The sequence below is a fragment of the Rhamphochromis sp. 'chilingali' genome (genome assembly GCF_963969265.1).
Source record: "Rhamphochromis sp. 'chilingali' genome assembly, chromosome: 19".
NCBI classification, from domain to species: domain Eukaryota; kingdom Metazoa; phylum Chordata; class Actinopteri; order Cichliformes; family Cichlidae; genus Rhamphochromis; species Rhamphochromis sp. 'chilingali'.
In genome coordinates this window covers 25,740,644-25,763,977 of record NC_137946.1, presented here as the reverse complement: position 1 = coordinate 25,763,977, position 23,334 = coordinate 25,740,644, and the positions used below count along the sequence as shown (strand labels likewise).

Below are 23,334 nucleotides of genomic sequence, written 5' to 3'. Positions count from 1 at the left end.
TTTCTTTAAGTTCCCCAAGAAGTATGATAAATGTGTTTTTATGATAAATTTGTTAATACTTTTAGCTAAATTTTTTATCCATAAATGTAAGTTTACTAACAAAACACTATATTTCTGTCATTTTTTAAGGATGTGGAAATGTACATACAATCAATATCAGACCCCACCAACAAAAAGGCTCTCAAAACAATATATGTATGTGAATTGTTGCGTGTATTCTTATAATTGTTATTTTTTTCTTTTACCCCTGCCTTTTGGTGTTCATGTTCTGTTGTTTTGTATACTTCATCTGTTCGTATTATGTATACTCATTGTTTGTTAAATAAAGTAAAAAAAAAAAAAAAACTACTGTCTTCTTCTTTCTTTAGCAGCTCCTTTTTAGTGGATCGTCTTCCTCCTGGTATGCTCCCATCCTAGGACAATAGCTGAAACCGAACAAATAAAATAAAATAAAATAAAATAAAATAAACCCACAATTTAATAACTCTGTGACACAAACTGTGGTTTAAATTGGGAAGAGGAACGTTGAAGCTAATGCTGCACTGACTCGGACATTTTAGTACAAGGAACCGGAAATGATAGGGGAAAAGAGTCCGGGGTTGTTTTCATTCCCCTGGTTTTCAACATGAAGGAAGCAAACATGGCTCGTCCCGTCAGTGTGGGGGATCTACTACAAGCGGAGCTCTTAGAGGACGCTGCTTACCGGGAAGAGGGGCTGTGTGTGGTCGGTATTTTCGGTAAAAGCAACATGCAGCCCGGCGCGCTGAAGGAATCTCTGATCAACACACTGGCGGACAAACACCTTTTCTTGATGTTCGGCGGACCGGAGGACGGCGGCACGCCTAGCAGCCACATCCAGGCTTTTTACGACCAGGAGAACCGGGTGCTGTACCTCCTGCTCTCCTCCGTCTGCGACAGCCGACAGCTACTGCGAGCCTGCCTGTCTCTGGACACCGGGAACGGACACTCGGACGCCCACGACTTCTGGAAGGGCCTGGAGCGGCAGCACTGCCTCCACCTGCTCTACATGTTCTCCGTGTGTCACGTCCTGTTGCTCGTCCACCCCAACCAGACCTTCGACGTGACCTACGACCGGCTCTTCCGAGCTCTGGACGCTCTGCGGCAGAAGGTTCTGCCTCTGATCCGGGCTGCCATCAAAGACTCCCCGGTATCTAAAGAGTGGAAGCTGAACTGCCGGCCCTGCCCTCCACGGCTCCTCTTCGTCTTCCAGATGAACGTCACTCTGAAGGTCTGCTCTCTAACAAGTCCTTATTCGCTCTCATTCATATATGCACTTTATATTAAAACTGAAATATTGATATATATTTTAGTATAGTTACAGTGCTTTGAAAAAATCGTTTCCCCTTTCCTGATTTCTTTGGGGGTGGTTTTGGCATATTTGTCACACTTACATGCTTCAGATCATTTAAAAAAATGAACATTAGATAAAGATAACCCGAGTTGACACAAAATGCCGTTTTAAAGTTATGATTTCATTTATAAGGGGGAAAAAAGTTATCCAAACCTACATAGGCCTTGTGTGATAAAGGAATTGCTCCCTAAACCTAATAACTAATGTGCAAACCTTTGCAGCAAGAACGGCAATCAAGCATTTATGATAACTGGCAATGAGTCTTTAATTGTTTTCATTGTTCAGCAGTGTTTTTCTCCTTTGAAGCCCTCCATGAATGCTATTTTTGCCCAGTCTCTTTCCTACTGTTGAATCATTAACTCTGACCTTAAATGAGGTAAGTGAGGCCTGCAGTTCTTTAGTTGTTGTTCTGGGTTCTTTTGGGACCTGCTGGAAGATTCATTGATGTGTTCTTGGATTCATTTTGGTAGATTCAACACGCCTGGGAAGTCCACCCAGGACTCCCAAAGCCTTAACTCTTTTCAGACAGATAGCCGTCAATGACTTTGTTTCTCAGCTGTTTCTTTAGATTTTGGCATAACATGTTGCTTTTTGAGATCTTTTAGCCTGCTTATTTTTTTGTCAGACAGGTTCTGGTCTGGCAGTAATTCAGCCTGAGTGTGGCTGAAAATGTGGCTAATTGCAGTTAATTAATGAGTCAACAAGGGACAATTACTTTTCCCTTAATAACTGAAATCATGATTTAAGAACTGCATTTTGTCTTTACTTGAGTTATCTAATGACCAATTATAAAACCATTTGTTTGATCTGAAACATTTCAGTGTGACAAACATGCAAAAAACAGAAAATCAGGTCAATATGTTTTGATGGAACTGTTTTATTTTTTCTTTTAACACAGAATCTGGACTTTAAGTAAAATAATGACAGTTCAGTCCATAGGAAATTTTGCAAAAATATTTCAGAAACTGTCAAATCTTTCTTTAATAAATGGTCACGCCATATAAGAACTCAGGGTAGCCATGTGAATACAAATGATGTTGTCTTTGTTTGTTATTCTAAAGGTTTCTGCAAACGGCTTAGAGTCAAATCCTGACAAACCAAAGAAGCACTCCCCCAGGCGGAGGCTTCAACACGCCTTGGAAGACCAGATTTATCGCATCTTCCGTAAAAGCCGAGTTCTCACCAACCAGAGTAGCAACTGCTTGTTCACGGTGCCCGCCAACCAAGCATTTGTGTACGTGATCCCAGCACTAGATGAGGACCCCTTAGGTGCATTACTCGGTCAGCTGCGGTCCAACTGCATGTTGTCTGAGCAGGACTCCTCCGTGCCCGTGTCGGGGCCGAGGCGCTATCAGCAGATGCGGCATTCATCTCGGCACCCCAGCAGCAGCAGAGACTCAGGCAGCATATCGATAGGCAGTCAGCTGGTGGACTGCAGCTTAAAGGAATTCCTCTGGCAGCATGTCGACCTGGTGCTCACCAAAAAAGGTTTTGATGACAGCGTCGGCCGCAACCCGCAGCCTTCGCACTTTGAGCTGCCGACCTACACCAAATGGGTCCAGGTCGCCTCCAGACTCCACCAAGTCCTCATCAAAAACACAGATGAAGAAATGGCTGAGCTAGCCACAAAAGTGCAAAGCCAGGTGAAGGTTTTGGAGGGTTTTCTTGACGCTGACACAAAGTTCTCTGAGAACAGGTGCCAAAAAGCGCTGCCTCTGGCTCACAGCGCCTACCAGTCCAACCTCCCCCATAACTACACCACCACAGTCCATAAAAACCAGTTGGCTCACGCTCTGCGGGTGTACAGCCAGCACGCTCGAGGAGTGGCTTTCCAACGCTACGCTTTACAGCTTCACGAGGACTGCTACAACTTTTGGAGCAACGGACACCAGCTGTGTGAGGAGCGAAGTCTGACTGACCAGCACTGTGTTCACAAGTTCCACCTGCTGCCTCAGCCAGGTGAGCGCATCATCTTCCTCTGCACAAGTTTGAGGAGGGCCCCTTTAATGCAATTTTTTTTCATTGACTATTTCACATAATTGTCGTAGCTCTAACACTGAAATAAAATAAAAGCCAAAAGTGTGAAATCTGACACTTAATTCCACAGGAGAGAAGCCTGACATGGATCACAACCCACCAATCATGAATCACAACAGTAGAGGGCGCTCCACCAGCTCCTGTAACTGTGGACGGAAGCAAGCTCCCCGTGAGGATCCTTTTGACATCCAGGCAGCAAATTACGACTTCTACCAGGTCAGGATTTACTCCACATGGGTCCTGCTGAGGACCACAGAGGGGCACAGGCTCTCTGCTCTGTCAGTATTTCTACATACAGCTGTGAAAGACTCAGTCAGACACAAAATTTTGAGGGAAATGTCTCACTCTGTAGCTGATAACAGCTCCTTTATCAGCTCAGGTAGTACGCTGTGCGCTTTTAGAGATTTTCTTATTGAAAATTGTCAAAAATGCCTCTAAGAGCCACGAGAGTGAAGCAAAAACAGAAATGTCATCCGGTTGCAGATTTATGGTTCTTCGCTACGAGATTATCCCTCCACATTGTTCAGTTTTCTCGTGTCATTATAAAAACACTGTGTTTTTAAATTGTATATCTAAAACACAACATCTAATCACTCACAAGTATTTGCTTGTTAACTGTCTTTTTCCTGAGTAGATGCTGGAGGAGAAATGCTGTGGGAAGCTGGAGAGGATTGAGTTTCCAGTGTTCCAGCCCAGCACTCCTGACCCGGCCCCGGCAAACCAGGCTCAGAGAAACCCCTGTGAGGCTTCAGGATCGGGTGATGCAGAGAGGTTGAAGGAGCCCAGCACTGCCCAGAGCCACACGCCTGGAGACACCAGCCTTAGCCTCGCTCTTAGTCTAGGCCAGTCTACAGACAGCCTGGGGCCCTACGGGGACGGAGACGGAGCCGAAACACAAGTTCAGCAAAAGAGGCCGAGCCTTGTTGACCGGCAGCCTTCCACTGTGGAGTACCTTCCTGGAATGATGCACTCTGGCTGCCCTAAAGGTCTCCTCCCTAAATTCTCCAGCTGGTCACTGGTGAAACTTGGCCCAGCAAAGTCGTATAACTGCCACACGGGCCTGGAGCAGCCAGGTTTCCTCCCTGGCTCCTCATTCCTCTTGCCGTGGGACTTGGTGATTCGCTCCCGATCGGAGGAAGATACAGGACTAACGGAGCCTTTGGACGGAGGCACGTCCTCGTGGCCAGTGCCCAACAAGACCCTTGTGGGAAAGCGAGGCAGCACCGGTGGGCTCGGTAGGAGTCGCAGGAGGGAAGACATGGCTCGCATCTTCGTGGGGTTCGAGTATGAAGACGGCAGGGGGAGACGCTTCATCAGCTGCGGGCCTGATAAAGTAGTGAAGGTGCTGGGGCCGGGGGGTGCTAAAGATCCTGCCACCAGGGTGCTAAACACCGACATGCCGCTGCACATCCCTTCTCCCTCCCAGGGCCGTGGCCTGAAGCCCCACTTCGCCCAGTTGACTCGCCTTTTTGTTGTAGTGCCTGACGCCCCGCTGGAGGTGACCCTCAACCCACAGGTAAGCAGCAGGAGGAGACTCCAAGTCATCTCCAAACAGGGGTGCACCTGATGATGATTTAATGGACTCTTATCTACTGTTTATTTTCTCAGATGTTTTTCAGCGACGTAAACAAAAACTCTTTTAAAAAGGGGGATTCATTTTCTGTCTGTTTTCAGTGAGTCAGCTAATTCTTTCAGCAATATGTCCATGATCACTATGTCTGGGACTCTGTAAAAGCTAAAGTTACAGTTCAAAGCTAAACTTTTAATCTTTTTTTTTCCCCGCCTGGAAAAGGTTGGAGTGTGCAATCTAAGTCGGGGACAAATTGCCACGAAAAGTGGAGGAGTTTAGGTGTCTCAGGGTCTTATTCCCAAATGAGTGAAGCATTAGATTGACAGACGGATTGGAGCTCTGCCGGTCCGTTGTAGTCTAGAGAGAGCTGAGTGTAACCTATAGTTGCGAGCGCTGGGTAGAGACAGAAAAAATGAGGTCGCAGATACAAGGCGTGGAAATGAGTTTCCTTTGAAGGGTGACTGGGGTTTCCCTTAAAGACCCAAACCAAGCAAGAACCTATTGCACTGTTCAGTTCATTGTTCAACAACAGGAATGTATCACAAAATGTGCAAAGAAAAGGTTAAGATATCTGCAGCATGTCACTATTTAGGCAGGTATGAAAACTAAAATGAGCATGTCACAGTTTTAACAAAGACAAACCTTCAGACTTGGCTGTAGTTGCAGATTCTGTTGCCCTTTAACACATATATGGTGCATATATATAACAAAGAGGAGTGAAATCTGCCAAATGATTAATAAAGGCAACTCAAGCTGCTCTGCATCATACACTAAATTGCCTCATCCATCCATCCTGCTCTTATCTGAGGTCAGGCTGCAGGTCATTCCAGGCATCCTCAGCTGTACTTTCCACTTTCTTCTGGGTGATCCTAGGCTTTCCCGGCCAAGATCTTAGTAAGTTCTGGGTCTGCATCAGGGTTTCCTCCCAGTTAGGAGGCATCCTAAGCAGATGCCTAAACCACCTCAGCTGGTTTCTTTTGACACAGCTCTACTCCAAGCCCAGACACTCAAGTGAATAAACAACTTTACTCTTTTGGTCACTACATGCCTCATTCTTGACCAAAAAAGCAGCAAAATTTCCCATCTCTCCATTGCTGCCTCCTGTTTGAACCTCTCCACTACCCCAGTATCCACCTGTAACCTGTCAAAGTGACAATCTTGAAGCCTAGATTTTCAGTTGTGTGGCTAAATTATTAGGGTTCAGCACTGAATAACATCGTCTTTTGTCCTCTGCTGTGATTTCAGGTACAGCCAGGCCCTCCTCCCTGTCCGATCTTCCACCCAGAGCAGACTGAAATATCGTTGCCATCTGATGGCCTTTGGGTGCTGCGGTTTCCTTATTCCTACGCCACAGAACGTGGTCCCTGTTACCCCCCCAAAGAGAACCAGCCCCTCAACAACTACAAGGTGCTGCGAGGCATCCTGAAAGCCACCACCGCCACCTCTCCACAACAATAACCCTTAAGGTTTTATTCAAGACTCCACCTTCGCAGACCCTCCCAGTGTTGTTTCTGTACATTCTGTATATTTGCAGACACTGCAAATATTTCCTTTTTTGTTGACATCTTTTACTCTGGATTTCAATGAAATGACATGCGGGCGTGCATGGTCTCCACAGATAAGCATTTGCACACATGCTCTGGTGTATGTGAGACCGTATTAGCTGCTCTCTAAACCATGTTTAGTGTCAAATCCATTCATGCAATACTGTGTTGCATTTACCTCTCCCAGTGCAGACGCAAATGCTGGTGTGGTCGAATGTTTCCTCACCAAAACCACAGAGAAAGTTTGTGTTGAAGTGGGCTATTTCCCAAGTGTGAAAAATAATTTGATCTGTCTCAAGTGAATATGTGACAACAGCTTTGTACACCTACAGATTTGGACCACTGGTTCTCAGACTGTGAGGCACATTTAAGCACAGAAAAAAAAGCCTTTAAATTAAGACTTGGATTATTTTATATTTTTATCAGTAAATAAAAATTGCAAAATGTGATTTAAAATAACTTATTTTCACTTTTTTTTTGCTCCCCAGAAGACAGATCAATGTTGCAGTGACATTAATCTTCACATTTCAAGCTTGAGCACAATAATAGCACCAGGAAAAACTTCCTTCAAAGTTAACATGAGGGGGCGTGGATCCTGTGGTAGCTGTTTGCAGCTAAGCTACGCTAAATTTCCAGTACCAGCATCCCTGCACATTCACGCTGGCAGGCTTTAATAATGATGTAAATTTTCCTGTCACTGGTCAAACAGTGAAGCTCTCATTAGAGCAGAGACTAGAGTCGACTGTGTACGTCTGAACTTGTGTTTCTTTTGTTTCAGTTTGTAAAGATATCACAACACACACTATTGCTCACAAACAAAGATTTAATACACTCGAACTAAACCGAAAGACGTTTTTTGTTTTTTCTGTGTAAATAAAAGCGACTCGGACATTCTGTTTCATGTTATTGGAGGTGATTTTTTTTCCTCAGTGTTGTAGATGTCAAGAAAGCAAGTGCAAAAAAAAAATCCTCAGTTACACTTTGAGAAGTATTAATTTCCTCTTTTGATGTCAAAACAGAACTTCTTGAGTCACCTGTAACTTCTTTACAATTCACCAGGAAAATAGGTGAAAACATTCTAAAGGAATTAAATAAGGTAAAACAGAATCTGTCTAAATTCTAAGATTGAACGTCAGTGTTTGTAATGACCACATTTATTCTTCAACACAGCCTAAACTTTCTTAGGGAAGCTTTCCTGTAATTCCTTTAAGCAGTCTTCAGGAATAGTTCTCCAGGCTTCTTGAAGGACATTCAAAGCTCTTCTTTGAATTTTGGCTGCCTTTTGTTGGCTTCTCCAGCCCCCCTGGCGACCCTGAAAAGGATAAGCAGAAGAGAATAAATGGATGAACGGATTCATCACTCCATCAGAGCTGTTGCTGCTGATTTTCAGTCCAGCTCTTGTGTAAATTCGCATACCTCAGACTTTCCCTGTTTCCCTTTCTTAAGAATGGCTTCTTGACAGCCACCCTTCCACTGAGACCATTTCTGATGAGGCTTCAGTGAACAGTTGATGGATCAGCTAAAGGGCCAGATGCATCTCTCAGGTCCTGTGTGAGGTCTTTGTTGGATTCTTTTTCCTGTTTCAAAAGAACACGACTTTCAGACACTGTTCATTTTAAGCTTGCCACTTCTTTTTTTGGTCCTCCACTTTTCCCATTTCTTCAAATTCTTTAAGGACACAGTGCACACCATGCCGAGATATGGAACATTTTAACGCTTTCCCTCATAAAAATGACACTTGACAACCTCAGTATTATGTCAAAGGGAAGTGCATTAGATCACAATATTAGAATAGTTTCTGGGTTTTTACAATGTTAGCTGCATAGGCAGAGACCACCCTCACTAACTTCTGATACTTCATTTTGTTTTATAAGCAGGTCTGAAATATAACAGAAACCTGACAGAAAGCTCAGAAAGGAGCTTCAAAGATGACTCCTAGCTGGCTTTCAAGGGGTAAAGAGTATTAAATTGATGAGAAAGGCTGTCTCCACGGAAGCAAAATATAAAGAAATTAGACTTTTGCACACTACTGATATGATAGATCATGTCAGGAATACCACTAAGACTAACATCTTTAGAAGAGAAGCTTAATTTTCCAGGTAGGTTGTGTTTGGTTTCATGAATAGCAGTACACTTTACGTCCACTAGGTGGAGCTGGATTCTTTGGGACATATTTTCACTTAACTGTAGGTTCCCACACATTAAAAAAAAGCGACTTGGACAATTTATGTGCTTCATCTTACAGAAGAATTTAGGACGTCAAATCCATAATTTTCTTCAATATACGTTTCTTTATACTTTTAACTATGTTTTTTTCCACACAATTCAAACTTTACAAAAAGAAAACACGATGTGCTTATAAAACAGAGACAGCACACTAGTATAATCAGACCACTCGGCTTCACAAAAATCAGTGCATAGTTTGTGTCCTTCAACACATTTTATATGTTTGTGAGTTGGTAGTTGTCAGAATGCCTTTTAAATGTTTCAAGTGGTTTAATTTAAATCACTCCCAGACACTCGGACAAAAGTACGAAAACAGGTTTGTTAATTAGTACTTAGAATTTTCTTTTTTCTTTTCCCAGTAATCATCACACAACCTCTGAAAATGATCTCATGGCCCTTTAGGGCATCATGCTGTAGTCTGGTGGACACAGAAGTAGCAGTAAAAAAAGCTTCTTAAAGACAGTTTTACATGTGTTTCTGACAATATTTCTGTATTTAAACTTCACAGAAAGAATGCAGGTGCATGCAGATGACAGGTTAAAAACAGTAGTTTTCTTTGTGTGTGGGAATCTCATCTGCATTTGAACACACTTTGATTCTCAGATTTTCTCTTTGATAACAGAGAACCAGGAAGTTAATGGGTGATCTAGCTCACACACATAACCTTCAGGAATGTGCACACTAACAGGGAGGTTAATAATAAAGCCAAAGACGCTGATTCAAGGTCATAAAGACTCAAGGGAACACTCAAATCTGACCACTTCAGTTCAGTTAAATTTTACATTCACTGACACATTAACAGATTTTTACATTTCAAGTGACTCTTAAATTTTTTTGCTACTTTTAACAGTACCTTTTAAACTCATCTCACTGATAACACATCAATTGAAACTAAACACAATTTTACTTTTTCTCTCTTTAACCGACACCTAACAACCTTTCAGGACTTTCTCTGTCCTTCTGCTGTCTCACTTTTTAACTCACACTTCACCTGCTTGAATTTTGATTGGCTATTAGGTCATAACAAAGTCAGTCACCTGAACTTTTCTTTTGATGCAGAGTCAGGCCTGTGAGTATTTTGCTTTTGATTCATGTCATGCCTAAACAGCAGAAGTCTGGTTTCCTTTAGCTCAGTTAACCAGACTAGTGATGTGGTCCCTCAATCCTAAAACTTAAAGAAGCATCCACAGTTTTTCTGATGTCTTCTCCTTTTTCCATATGAGTATGAGAACAGTTGGTCCATCACAGCTGGTCGAATTTAGTGGAAGTGAAGAATATTTCCAAAGCATTTTGATCCATCAAAACAAGACTTGGTACGTGGAGCACATAGACTGTATATAAAAGATAGAAGTGTACGTGGCAGTGCCTTGAAACTGCATTCTTTCTGATGGCCAGCAGGGGGCAACTCCTCTGCTGACAAAAGGGCATCAAGTTGTATCCAAGTCTATAGGTTCCTTTGACTCTCTTACTCTGTGACCTCATTAAACTCAAATGCGATGAGTTTATGATCTTAATCATTAGTTTCAGGTCCTTATTGAGTACAGTATGATGGTTTTTTAGTAAATTATTATGAAAACGTCATAATTTACTACAAAAACGCTCAGCTTGAATGCTTTACTGTGCTTTATCAGTGCGTGACGTGACAGATGCCATCTTTTGTACACAGTCTATGGCATGAAGTCTGGCTCCCATTTATTGAGAAATATAAAATAAATAGATAAATAACTGACCATGAGGATGTGCTACAATGAATAAAATGCCACTATGGCATACTAATTGAAGCTATCGCAGTATGTTTACCTTTAGAAGGATTTAAATTTTTTGAGGGTCAAAAACATTTTTATACAGATTTTTTATAAATTGTATGAAAACGATTTTTGCATCCATATGTTGACATTTCAGATTATGGTTTCAATTTTGAGTCTTTTTTTTTTCAGAACTTTAAGTTGTATATCAGTTGTATTTATGTCAGACATTTGATCAGGAATTGCAGCTAGATGCTGAGACATCCAACATTTACTTTCCATAACCACTGACAGTGTGAGGTGTTCTGCAGTAAACTGGACAAACCAACATAACTGACTCCGAGGCATCAGCATTGCACTTTTTAAAAGTGTGTTTTCTAAAATGTCTTTCATGCTTGATTATAAATTAAAAGTCAGTGCTGTAGTGCAGACATTAGCTCTGCTGCTTTGAATGTACTGTTATTAAAATGTGCAGCAGACACCTGACGATGAGTCACTGAAATGACTTTTATGGAAAACACAAAAAAGCCATTGTATCTGCCAAATCATTAACTAACATTACTGTTGCTGTACTTTTATTATGAGTATTATACTGTAGGAGTAACAAGCTGGAGGTCTTTTACAGTCTATAAAATTCACTTACTATTTGATTCTGTCTCAAATGGCCACCAGTGGAACTGCAGTCTAAGTCTAAAATATATAAGTTTTTATATATTTATATATAAATTTGTGAAGGGAAAAAAGTTAAAACTCATTTTTTAATGTTAGAAAATGTCCACAAGGGGGCACTGATCCATCCCAGGCTGACATGTTTAAAGGTTTACTGACTCAACAGGTGCAAACATTTGTAACAGTTGGATTTGTTTTTGTGTTGCACTACAAAGGATGCGGCATTGGGTTAATAAAGTGACAACAATGTACAACAGTTTTCGCTTTGACGAGAGTATTACTTATTTGACAGCCACTTATTATTAATTGTTTGCAGTATTTTGACATTTCTGCACTGTTTTAACACAAGCTGATTTGGTGTCAAATTTCCTTAGCACTATTTATTTTCAGTTACAGCCTGAGGGCTGGATTTAGGCAGACCACCTTTTATTCGTTTTAACTGAAAATGTCCTTCAGAGAAGTTCTGCGAGCAGTAAATCTGGGTATGTGTGTAAAGCAACAACATACATAAAAGCAGCAAAACAAACTTGAATGTTGTCCTTACCTGCGGACAGGTAGAGGAGGCGGACGAGGGGGAAAGGAAAAGCCAGCCCACATTCAGATCACAGTTAACAGCCAAGCTTTGTCTCCCATTTCTGTTCTATCACTGAAAACCACTGTGCCAAAGTTCAGATCTCACAGGTGGGCACAATAGGCGAAAGAAGACACTGAACTACATGTTCTCGGGCAGCTTCATCTTGCAGATTGTGTCAGAGACAAGTGAAAGCAAATATCTGGGACTATTCAACAAGGCAAGACAAAAGGATGTGAGTAAAATACAGATTTATGAAGTAATTAATGATTATTTAAAGTTATGGCAGGTGCTCTCTGGCTTCTGTAATGGTTTACTACCAAGTTAACTTTCAACCTTGTCTAGCAGTACTCTGTAATAGCAGCATATTATTATACATCATGTGGGGTTTTAAAAAATATATGTGTATTCCATTCATTAAATGATTATTTTGTCACATTGTTGGATTGTACTCTACTGTGAATACAAATTATGCTTAACTTTCAAAGAGCATACCAGGGTTTTTACATGCTTTGCCTTATGAGACTAACTGAGTCCATTAATTAATGTAAAACTGTATATTTTTGAGGAACTGGAGTGTTTTTGTTATATTCTCCTGTATTTCACAGCTACTCTTTCATTTTTACACTTGTCATGAGACTGTTTTAAATATCTAACACTTCCTTAATGATTAATTATGTAATTTTCCCATTGAGACTGACCTCTATTCAGACTAGCTTTCAGCTTTAAAGTAGTTAAATTAAAACCAGTCTTCGCAATCTGTTTACCTTTGACTCTTAATACAACATCCATTGATAGATCTACTTCATTTATGACTTGATTAGGTTCGTCTGCTATTGTTACGTGACTTTTTCCACTTCAGTCGGCTATTCTTTTCCCTAATTTATACTTATATAGATAAAAAAATATCTTTTAGGATAAGGGTTTCAAACAATAGGACCAATCTGGCCCATTTGATGGCATTAAAACTGTGAAGGAGGGAGTAGTCTTTTGACTTTTAACTATATTTTTATAGTTTTACAGCTTTCGCTTCTGATAAAGATCATCCCCATGGCCATCCATATTGCACCAAATAAATTATATAATAGATGAAATAACAGAACACTTCCTTTTTTCTTCTTTCTTGAATTACTACAGTAAAAAAAAAAAACAGCACTGTGAATTAACAAAAACGTTGTGTTATTATTACATTCTGGACAAAAACTATGATATACTACTGACATTGCACTTCTTTTCCTTACATTAATATACTATCTCAGGGACTAGTTGTGCAGTTAAACATCTTTACACTGATACAGAGTCGCCTGGTCCAGTCAAAGTGGGCTGTATGTGGCTCACAATGAAAAAAGTTATCTTTACATTTTCTTCAGAATGAAAAAAAAAACTAGATGTGATCAATGATCCAAGTCAGTTCTTTGCCTGCAAATTATTTTTTAAGAATAAGCAAATGACTATAATTCTGTGTCTGATTCTTTTTGCCTAGAATTAGGGCTGATAACAGCTTCTTATTTGAATGCTAAATAGATAGTTAGCCTAGCGGAGAAACAGTTACCTATCTCTATCTAAACGTAAAAAAACAAACAAGAAAAAAATATTAAAATCAACACATAAGATTCTTATACAATCTGGAACATGAACTATCTATGCTATATTTACTTAGACTTGGGTAAAAAGCTGTGAGTTTCATATCTATATGCGACACATAGCCATAGCTTAGCTTAGCTGGGATTCAGGAAACTGAAAAAAGCTATCTGGTTACTATTTTACTGTTAAAAAAGTCATTTTGATTATTAAATTAAAAATAAAAAGATAAAAGGTGATGAATTACTTAAAAGTTACATATATCTAATTATCTTATTTCTGATTAAGTTCAAATTTTAAGTTCATAAATAGAAATTTAAAGATGCGTAACTTGTATCTGAAATTTTTAATGTAATAAGTTTCTAATCCAACTTTTTTGGATAAAAGCTTGAAATAAATGGCTTCACCTTTAGCGGTTAATTATTTACATTTCATATTTGTGTTATTTTACTATAACTCCAAACATAGGCTTGCAGATCAATTTTATTTTATCTGCAGTAAAGTTAGGGTGTTAAGTAGCATGAAATTAAAATTAAAGTACCTCAATTATACTTACAAGTACTTTACCAAATGCACTTACTGGCTGTACCACAACTAGATAGTACTGAATGTGTTCCCTAACTATATCAACAGACCACAGTGAAGGGATAATTTCTTTTGGAGTTTTATGTTAGTTGATACTTAAAATATTAAATGTTTAAATCATAAATGGATATTTGTTCTTTAATCAGTTCCAGTCAAAACCTGGTGACCTGTACAGAAAGAACACTGTGTTATTTTTAGCGAAACTTAGAAGTACCGACAGAGGCCATAAACTCATTAAGAAAGTGTGTGCTAAGGCCATAAAACAACTAGAAGATAGAACCGTTCTATCATAGACTTCAATACAAGCAGACTTTACATTGGCCTCGCTTTTCAGACCTGGAAGCTATGTCAACCTTTTATATACTGTCAGTGATAACACAATTGGTAAAGTATAGCTCATAAAAAAGTATAGACATACAGTGGGGCAAAAAAGTATTTAGTCAGCCACCGATTGTGCAAGTTCCCCCACTTAAAATGATGACAGAGGTCAGTAATTTGCACCAGAGGTACACTTCAACTGTGAGAGACAGAATGTGAAAAAAAAATCCATGAATTCACATGGTAGGATTTGTAAAGAATTTATTCGTAAATTAGGGTGGAAAATAAGTATTTGGTCACCTCAAACAAGGAAAATCTCTGGCTCTCACAGACCTGTAACGTCTTCCGTAAGAAGCTTTTCTGTCCCCCACTCGTTACCTGTATGAATGGCACCTGTTTGAACTCATCATCTGTATAAAAGACACCTGTCCACAGCCTCAAACAGTCAGACTCCAAACTCCGCCATGGCCACGACCAAAGAGCTTTCGAAGGACACCAGGAAAAGTATTGTAGACCTGCACCAGACTGGGAAGAGTGAATCTACAATAGGCAAGCAGCTTGGTGTGAAAAAAATCAACTGTGGGAGCAATCATCAGAAAATGGAAGACATACAAGACCACTGATAATCTCCCTCGATCTGGGGCTCCACGCAAGATCTCATCCCGTGGGGTCAAAATGATCATGAGAACGGTGAGCAAAGATCCCAGAACCACACGGGGGGACCTGGTGAATGACCTGCAGAGAGCTGGGACCAAAGTAACAAAGGTCACCATCAGTAACACACTACAACGGCAGGGAATCAAATCCCGCAGTGCCAGACGTGTTCCGCTGCTGAAGCCAGTGCATGTCCAGGCCCGTCTGAAGTTTGCCAGAGAGCACATGGATGATACAGCAGAGGATTGGGAGAATGTCATGTGGTCAGATGAAACCAAAGTAGAACTTTTTGGTATAAACTCAACTCGTCGTGTTTGGAGGAAGAAGAATACTGAGTTGCATCCCAAGAACACCATACCTACTGTGAAGCATGGGGGTGGAAACATCATGCTATGGGGCTGTTTTTCTGCCAAGGGGACAGGACGACTGATCCGTGTTAAGGACAGAATGAATGGGGCCATGTATCGTGAGATTTTGAGCCAAAACCTCCTTCCATCAGTGAGAACTTTGAAGATGAAACGAGGCTGGGTCTTCCAACATGACAATGATCCAAAACACACCGCCCGGGCAACAAAGGAGTGGCTCCGTAAGAAGCATTTGAAAGTCCTGGAGTGGCCTAGCTAGTCTCCAGACCTCAACCCCATAGAAAATCTGTGGCGGGAGATGAAAGTCCGTGTTGCTCGGCGACAGCCCCAAAACATCACTGCTCTCGAGAAGATCTGCATGGAGGAATGGGCCAAAATACCAGCTACTGTGTGTGCAAACCTGGTAAAGACCTATAGTAAACGTTTGACCTCTGTTATTGCCAACAAAGGTTATGTTACAAAGTATTGAGTTGTATTTTTGTTATTGACCAAATACTTATTTTCCACCCCGATTTACGAATAAATTCTTTACAAATCCTACCATGTGGATTCATGGATTTTTTTTTTTCACATTCTCTCTCTCACAGTTGAAGTGTACCTCTGGTGCAAATTACTGACCTCTGTCATCATTTTAGGTGGGGGAACTTGCACAATCGGTGGCTGACTAAATACTTTTTTGCCCCACTGTAAAATCTCAAAAGCTTTACAGTTGCTTTGATAACAACTCTGTACACCTTATTATCAAGTTCTAACACATAAGCGACCATCAGATCGCTATGATACTCCCTCTAAATCTAAATAAAACTGAACTGAAAAATTATTTCAGTTGGGTTTTGCGCCGTTCGAATTTCCTTGTGCACACTGCTGCAGCCAATGCATCTCACAAGGCACAACTTTTTACTTTGAAGGAAAACATTCTCTATTTCCAGTTTTACTACTGCTCAACATCTTTTTGCAGACAAGTCGGTGTCTTACGTGCTAATTATGGGTAACTGTGGCAATCTCCTCGCAAACAAAGGAGTATTGAATATCCCTTCAGGATTTTACAGCAACCACTCTCTAGCTTGTCAGAGAACACACTTTTGCCTAGCAACCAGGTTGCCAGAGCATCACTGAAAGGTCCAAAGGCTTGCTTGAATGGAGCACTAATGGTGACTACCAGAATACTCTAGCAACCACTTGCTAGCTGGTTAAGGAATACACATTTTTCCCTTGTGAATGGTAGATGTTAGATGGTTGCCAACTGGTCTTTAGGCTTTTGTAACTGAGGAGTAAGACTCACCTGTTAACTCAAAGCTGTTCTAGGTGCCACTTTCATGAGGCAGATTAGGGCAAGAGGTCAAGACAACCTGGCTGCTTTAACAAGCCTTCAGGGTTTTTTTCCACATTACAGAAAATAGTATAAATAAGTAAAAGCCCTTGAATTGGTTGCCATCTCCACTGATTTGACTGGTGCTACAGCTCAAAGTGAGATATTAATTAATATCTTTTATCTCTTTTGCCAGACCTTCAATTGGCAATGCCAAACTAAAACCTCAGACGTGACCTTCAGTTTGAATTGACCCAGAGCATCATGGCTAAAGGGAATAAAGATTTCCAGCGAAGGATTGTGTCCAAGGATGGGCACAACATGGTAAGGATCGATAACGTGGAGGGCATGGTCAAGCTGTACCTGCACGACATTTGGACGACTGTGGTGGACATGAAATGGCGCTACAAACTCACCTTATTTGCCTCCACCTTTGTCATGACTTGGTTCATCTTTGGGGTCATCTTTTACTTCATTGGAATGGGCAATGGTGACTTTGAGCCAGATTTAAATTCTACCCACACTCCATGCCTGATGAACGTGGAAACGCTCACTGGAGCCTTCCTCTTCTCTCTAGAGTCACAGACCACCATTGGTTATGGTTTTCGTTACATCTCTGAAGAATGCCCTCTGGCCATCTTTACTCTGGTGGCTCAGCTTGTCATCACTGGACTGGCTGAGATCTTCGTTACCGGTGCCTTTCTGGCCAAACTAGCTAGACCCAAGAAGCGAGCAGAGACCATCAAGTTCAGCCAGGTGGCGGTGATCTGCAAGCACCAAGGAAAGCTGTGTCTGATGGTGAGGGTGGCCAACATGAGGAAGAGCCTCCTGATCCAGTGCCAGCTAACAGGAAAGCTCCTGCAACCCTACGCGACTGAGGAGGGCGAGAAGACGCAAGTCCATCAGAGCTCTGTTGATTTCAACATGTACTCCGGTGGCGAGTGCCCCTTCCTTATCCTCCCTCTCACCTTCTATCACGTCCTAGACCAGCACAGCCCGCTGGCAGGACTGACGGCAGAAAACCTCGAAACGCGTAGGTTTGAGTTGCTCATCACCCTCAATGCCACCATGGAGTCGACGGCAGCCACGTGTCAGAGACGTACCTCTTACATCCCTGACGAGATCCTGTGGGGTTATGAGTTCAAACCGGTGCTGTATAGCACCCCCAGTGGACGCTTTGTGGCAGACTTCAACTTTTTTGACAAGGTGCAAAAGAGCAGTGATCCAGACATCCACAGCGACAGTTCAGAAAAGCTGAAACTCGAGAGGGAATTCAGGGAGGAATAGAGGATCTTAATTACTGTTAATTGACCTGAGGCTCAGCCACTGTGTTAATGTCCCTTACAGCTATGACCTTTGATTTAAACACGTAAAACGTTTATTTTGAATCATATAAAAGTGATTTTTTATCTACACTTTTAAGAAGACTAGAAACCTGACATGTGTTCACTGTAAAATTCTGTTTATTCGTTTAATCATTATGATGTTTTTTTGTATTAATATTCAAGTTAAATTAATTAAATGTAGGGGAGACCGGGGATAGTTGTAACGTGGGTCAGTTGTAACACTTCCAATTTCTCCAATCAGGGCTAAGTTTCAAATGATGTGACTCATCCTGTGCATGCCCAACTCAGTTCTGCTATCACATGTGAAAAATCAGCACATTTTGTCAAACACAGACAATTTAACATGAAAAAAAGTAATTTGTATGCCAAAAAGTAAGTTTTTCTACTTTATTTCAATTTCTAATAACATCATCTGCTTTGCAGTTAAACTCATCAAATTTAAATGATGTTATTTGTATGTCTATGGGGATATATTCTGCGTAGGTCTTTAGTGCTAATGTTTTAGCCGTTGGCTGTAATGTTAGCTAGTTCGTGGCTATAGGAGTCTGGGTCAGTTGTAACAGCAACAGTCTGGGTTAGTTGTAACAATAATGCAGATGTTGCAACTTACCACACTATTACTTTAACTTATATTAAACAAGTTGGGGCAATGACATCAGCAGAGAGAGGTTCACTGGTCGCATTTGTATATGCGGTTAATGCCATTGGCAACACAATTCCTCCACTGTTTGTGTTCCCACACATACATTATGCAGACCACTGTGTCAGAGATGGACCAGTAGGAAGTACTGGTAGTGGAAATAAATCAGGATGGGTGCACGAAACAGATTTCCTCATCTTTCTGAAGCACTTTGCAAACCACACCAAGGTAAGCCATGATAAAAAGTAATGGAATTGCGATGCTGGTGAACAACTACATTTTTTCAGCTTCATTGTTATGTTCAAAATTGGTGCAAGAGTTGTAGGCTATAATGCCCACTGAGCCAATGAGGCCAAACTCAAGGAAGACCAACCAAAATTAATGAAATATTCAGTTGCAGAAAATTCCATAACTTGTCTTTTTTGGGGGGTTGGAATATGTTCAAAAGCTAGATTTCTGCATTCTGTCACACACACACACACACACACACACACACACACACAGCTACATAAATGGATGTAAATGCATTCATGTGTTGAATAAACAAAGATTACATGTTAATGTTTTGTTAGTACCCTTTTTTCATTGTGTTACATTTTACCCCGGGATATGTTACAACTAACCCAGACTATGGGGTTAATTGTAACATTTCACTCTTTGTGTTTGAGACCATACCATGCAATGGGTAATTGTGCTGCAGAGAAAATAGCTGCACTATTTAATAGTCGAGACATGTAAATACTTTGCATTACATTTTGAATCCACTACCTTAAAAGAGCTTCAATTTACAGACAGAAATGTCAAAAATGTTACAACTATCCCCGGTCTCCCCTACCAGAATGAAGGGCTAACAGCCCTGTATGATTCTTTCATTTGGGTTTTAATAATGGGAGCAGAGATGGGCAGTAACGCGTTACAAGTAACTGTAATCTGATTATTTTTTCAAGTAATGAGTAACGTAAGGGATTACTATTGCAAAAAAGGTAATTAGATTACCATTACGTTCCCGTAAGAACGCTGCGTTACTGCGTTACTAAAACCGTGATTCTTTTGTGAGTGTCTCATGACAATGATGTAAGCAAGTGCCACGTTCCTGGCAACAGCTGTGTGCAGATCAAGAATGAATAATATAATGAGTACGGGAGAGAGTATGAGCATGCAACGTTTAAAGCGTGGAAGTACTGACCTTACTTTGAGTTTGATTCCTTAAAAAGTGACAAAAACATTAGCGTCCGCTGTTCACTGCATGGGAATAAAAAATTTTGCAGCAAAAAACCCCTTAACTTCCCAGCAAGCACCGAGTACGCTACGATGTAATGGGAAATTCACAGAGAAACTCGCGGATCGCTGCGGCACACCTGCACCAGAGCAAATCTCCGCCTACCCCACTCCTGCTATACAGGTGAAAATAGAGCGACTGGACCACTAGTCTTTGATTTTATTTATTTTCTGCTGTGTTTTACTTGCATCTATTTGAAAGACTGAGTGTAAACACAAAAACCTATTTTATTTTATGTGCAGGATTGTGCAGAAAATAGGTAATTAGTTACTGATTACTTTTTTCAAGTAACTTGAACAACACTGAATGGATCTCTTTATAAATGCTTTTGAAGACCTTTTTAGAATGAATAGAATGTTAAGTTATACACCGATAAAGTAAGAGTTTAGTATTTAAAGACGTGTTTTGGAGAATTATTTTATTATTAAGATTTAGATGAAGTAACTGATACTTCTTTCTGAGCTGTACTTAAATATGAAGCTAGAATAAGCCATTGCTTAGCTTAGTTGAGATGGAAAAAACAGTGCTCAAGTAGTCCTGTCAAAATATTTCTCTAAACATCACTACTAACACTTTACAGCTTGCTTTCTAATCGCTCCCAAAAAGCGAGGTGTAAAGATGTAAAATATCCCAGATTGTTCACTTGTGATTAAAACATTTCCTGCAGAGCCCCCTAAAGATCATGGCAAGAGTTTTCACTTGCAGGACTAGTGATGACACAAACAGCTCATAGTGTTTGCGCATTTCATCTGAACAACAGTAGATCCGAACAAATTTTTTAGTGGAAAACCACAAAGACTCTCATATGATAAGCTTTTTACGTAACCACCAATCGATAATTGCTTGTTTCAAGTTTTATTTTTAAAATTGTTGTTACACATAACAGATGTTTTTAAAATTCAGAAGACATTTACAACTCTGTTTAGAAATTTTGCAAGCATTGAGAAATAGTTCCACAAAACAGTAGTTACTGAATATAGCTCGTGTTCTATGAAATGTAGGCCCTCCTAACAGGCTTTCAGCACTGGGCTGATCAGACCTTCCTGTGAGACCAGATACAATGAAAGTGACTGAGCTGGATATTAGTGCCACAATTTAGACTGATCCACTCATTCTAAGCATACCAGGCAAAGATACATAGAATAAAGCAGAGATTTTCAAAGTGTGGTCCTAGTGGCCTGTGAAGGTACTACATGTAGCCGTGCAAGAAATTAAAAAAATAATAAAAAATTAAACCAATATGATACCAAAGAAAAATTTACTTTTATATTCAGGGCAGGGTGACCCCCAGATTTTCTGATTTTAAAATGGCTCAAATAAAGGGATGTAAGTGAGTGTGAATCTGGCTTGTAGTATAAAAATGAGTTGAGTGGTGTATCAATACTAGTCTGTTTACCACAGTAAATGTGCCTGCTTTGGTACAAATCTTTGAATCCTACTGCTGTGCACCATCTCTCTCGCTGACACCTGCTGCAGAATTGTATTTATATCATTATGGTGACACATCAGTTTAAGTTATTATTGGCTCAAAAACATAAATATGGGCTCTACAGTGTATCTGGCACTATAGTGCCACATGTATTTAAACACAGCAGTAGGTGAAGAAGAATTAGTCCTAAATGCTTCATGTAACGTTTCAGTTTCCATAATATCTGCAGGGTTTCGATGTTGTGGCCGTCAATACATAACTGGATTAGACAAACACCACCAAAATAAATTTCAAAGAAAACTTGCTGTGATCTTTAGTCGGCGCTATGATTTCTTCTTTAAATAAGGAGTTCCTCTGCAGCTTGAGTAATATTGCACCTGCCAGAGGATATTTCTACATATGTTTGAATCATCAGAAAAATGTTAAAGCTTATTACACATTTACAGTTGTTAGTGTATTCGTATGACTAATGTTGATTGTGTTATTCTTGGAAAAAAACAAATGTTACCTTTAGTTGTTGTGTTTTAGACATAAATATCATTATGGTATCATAATAATAAATCAGGGATTGTGATACAGGGGTATGTTATGTAAAAAGTAATAAAAACGAATCCCTTTTGTTAGTGTGTTTCTTTTTAGCTAAAAACAAAGTGTTGTGTTTAAATCATCCACTGCTTTCACCTCCCCCCAGCCGCTGTCCTCCCCCATGGTGGAATAGTGGAAAGTATATTTACTCATTCAGTATACACAACAGTTAATTTGACTAGTTGTTATATACAAGTAGTTATATATAATGAATGGAGAAAATGCTTCTTCTTTTTTTTAACGTCAGGGCATCTGTATAATAGTAAATGAATGTGGGAGTTCTCTATAAAAAAATACTTGCAAGCAAATTTGCATAGCGACAACTTCTTCATTGTAAAGAAAGTAGCACTGTAACTGAAAGATGAAGGGCTAAAGCCTTTCAAAGGACGAATGAGGCTCAGCCTGCACACAGTTGTCTTTAGCTGTCAGCCTTGTGTTGTGGCAACACTGTGGAGCAGCCACTGAAGTTGAGATGGCTGGTGGCGTTTGTGTCTGGTCCAAACAATATGGTCCAAAGTAACTAATATTTACTGTAACAGACAAAGCAGTAACATGTCAGCAGAATTTTTCTTTCAGCTTGAAAAGCATTAAAGCTGCACTCAAGATGTCAAATAATGTGAGAACCACCGGTGAGATATTCTGGAGGTAACTCACAACCCCTGATGCAACATCCCTTCACATGAAATAAATGTTGAAGCCTGTGTTTGCAATGCACACACAGGCTCAATGTGAGCTGATTTGAAATGAAAGTTGAAAATATAATGAGCCACACACTAAAACACAAAAGCCCCTGTTAAAGGATTTTATTTGCTGTGACATCTTGTGTGATGTTTTCTGCCTATAATCTGAGATGTTACAAGTATCCAGTTCCAGCTCCATTAAGCAAAGAGGGACTTTATTTTCATTTTTATTAAAATTAAGGGTTTATTCACTTTTATTTTCTTAAAGAAAAGCAGTTTTTTGTCATGAGGTCTAGTTCCTGCCTTTTCTTCTTTTTCTTAACCTTTTTGCTTTTAGTTTTCCCAGGACTCACTTGAGAGATTATATCTTTCAGCTTGCAGTGCTCCACAGGATAAGCCGGAGGAAGTGACTGGGTAGAGGAAAGTCTGTGCTTCTCTGCTTAGGCTGCTGCCCTTGCAACCTGGCCCCAGATAAGCGCAAGAAGATGGATGTTTGTGGTATAAAAGGGGATTTATATAAAACAAATAAAACGTGTAACCTCATTCAGAATTACATAACTTTGAGATTTGAGAGATATTAAATTTTCAATAACGGACTTTAATTGTTTGGTTTGTACAGAATATTGACAATATCCGCACAATAACACCTGTTACAAGTGCATCAAATCAAAAAACAAGGGACAACCTCATATATCTCATTCTGAACAATTAAAATCTAAACGTAAAGATAAGATTTTTATGTATTTGTTTTGTGTAAAGTAGCCCAATGTAGCCATCTAGTGGTAAAATCTAAAAGTGACTTTAAAATTTCCAAAATAAGAAGCAACAA

The 23,334-nt window shown here is 40.2% G+C and overlaps 2 protein-coding genes and 1 long non-coding RNA gene across 3 annotated transcripts; 2 read left to right on the top strand and 1 right to left on the bottom strand.

Annotated features, from left to right (window-relative positions):
• Positions 1-590: 590 nt before the first annotated feature.
• Positions 591-7,369, top strand: smg8 (SMG8 nonsense mediated mRNA decay factor). Its single transcript, XM_080867752.1, is given in 6 exon segments — positions 591-1,249; positions 2,434-3,331; positions 3,480-3,625; positions 4,044-4,925; positions 6,225-6,409; positions 6,411-7,369. Coding segments are annotated over 6 exon segments (2,769 nt in total). The 5' UTR covers positions 591-625; the 3' UTR covers positions 6,445-7,369.
• Positions 6,708-11,830, bottom strand: LOC308387596. The gene is made up of 3 exons (XR_013969973.1): positions 11,708-11,830; positions 7,940-8,100; positions 6,708-7,835 (listed from the first exon to the last, which is right to left on the bottom strand). It is a non-coding gene; the product is annotated as an uncharacterized lncRNA (long non-coding RNA).
• kcnj15 (potassium inwardly rectifying channel subfamily J member 15) lies at positions 11,798-21,943 on the top strand. Its single transcript, XM_080867753.1, has 2 exons — positions 11,798-11,969; positions 16,743-21,943. Exon 2 carries the CDS (start codon positions 16,811-16,813, stop codon positions 17,831-17,833), a length of 1,023 nt encoding a protein of 340 aa, XP_080723879.1. The 5' UTR covers positions 11,798-11,969; positions 16,743-16,810; the 3' UTR covers positions 17,834-21,943.
• Positions 21,944-23,334: the final 1,391 nt, after the last annotated feature.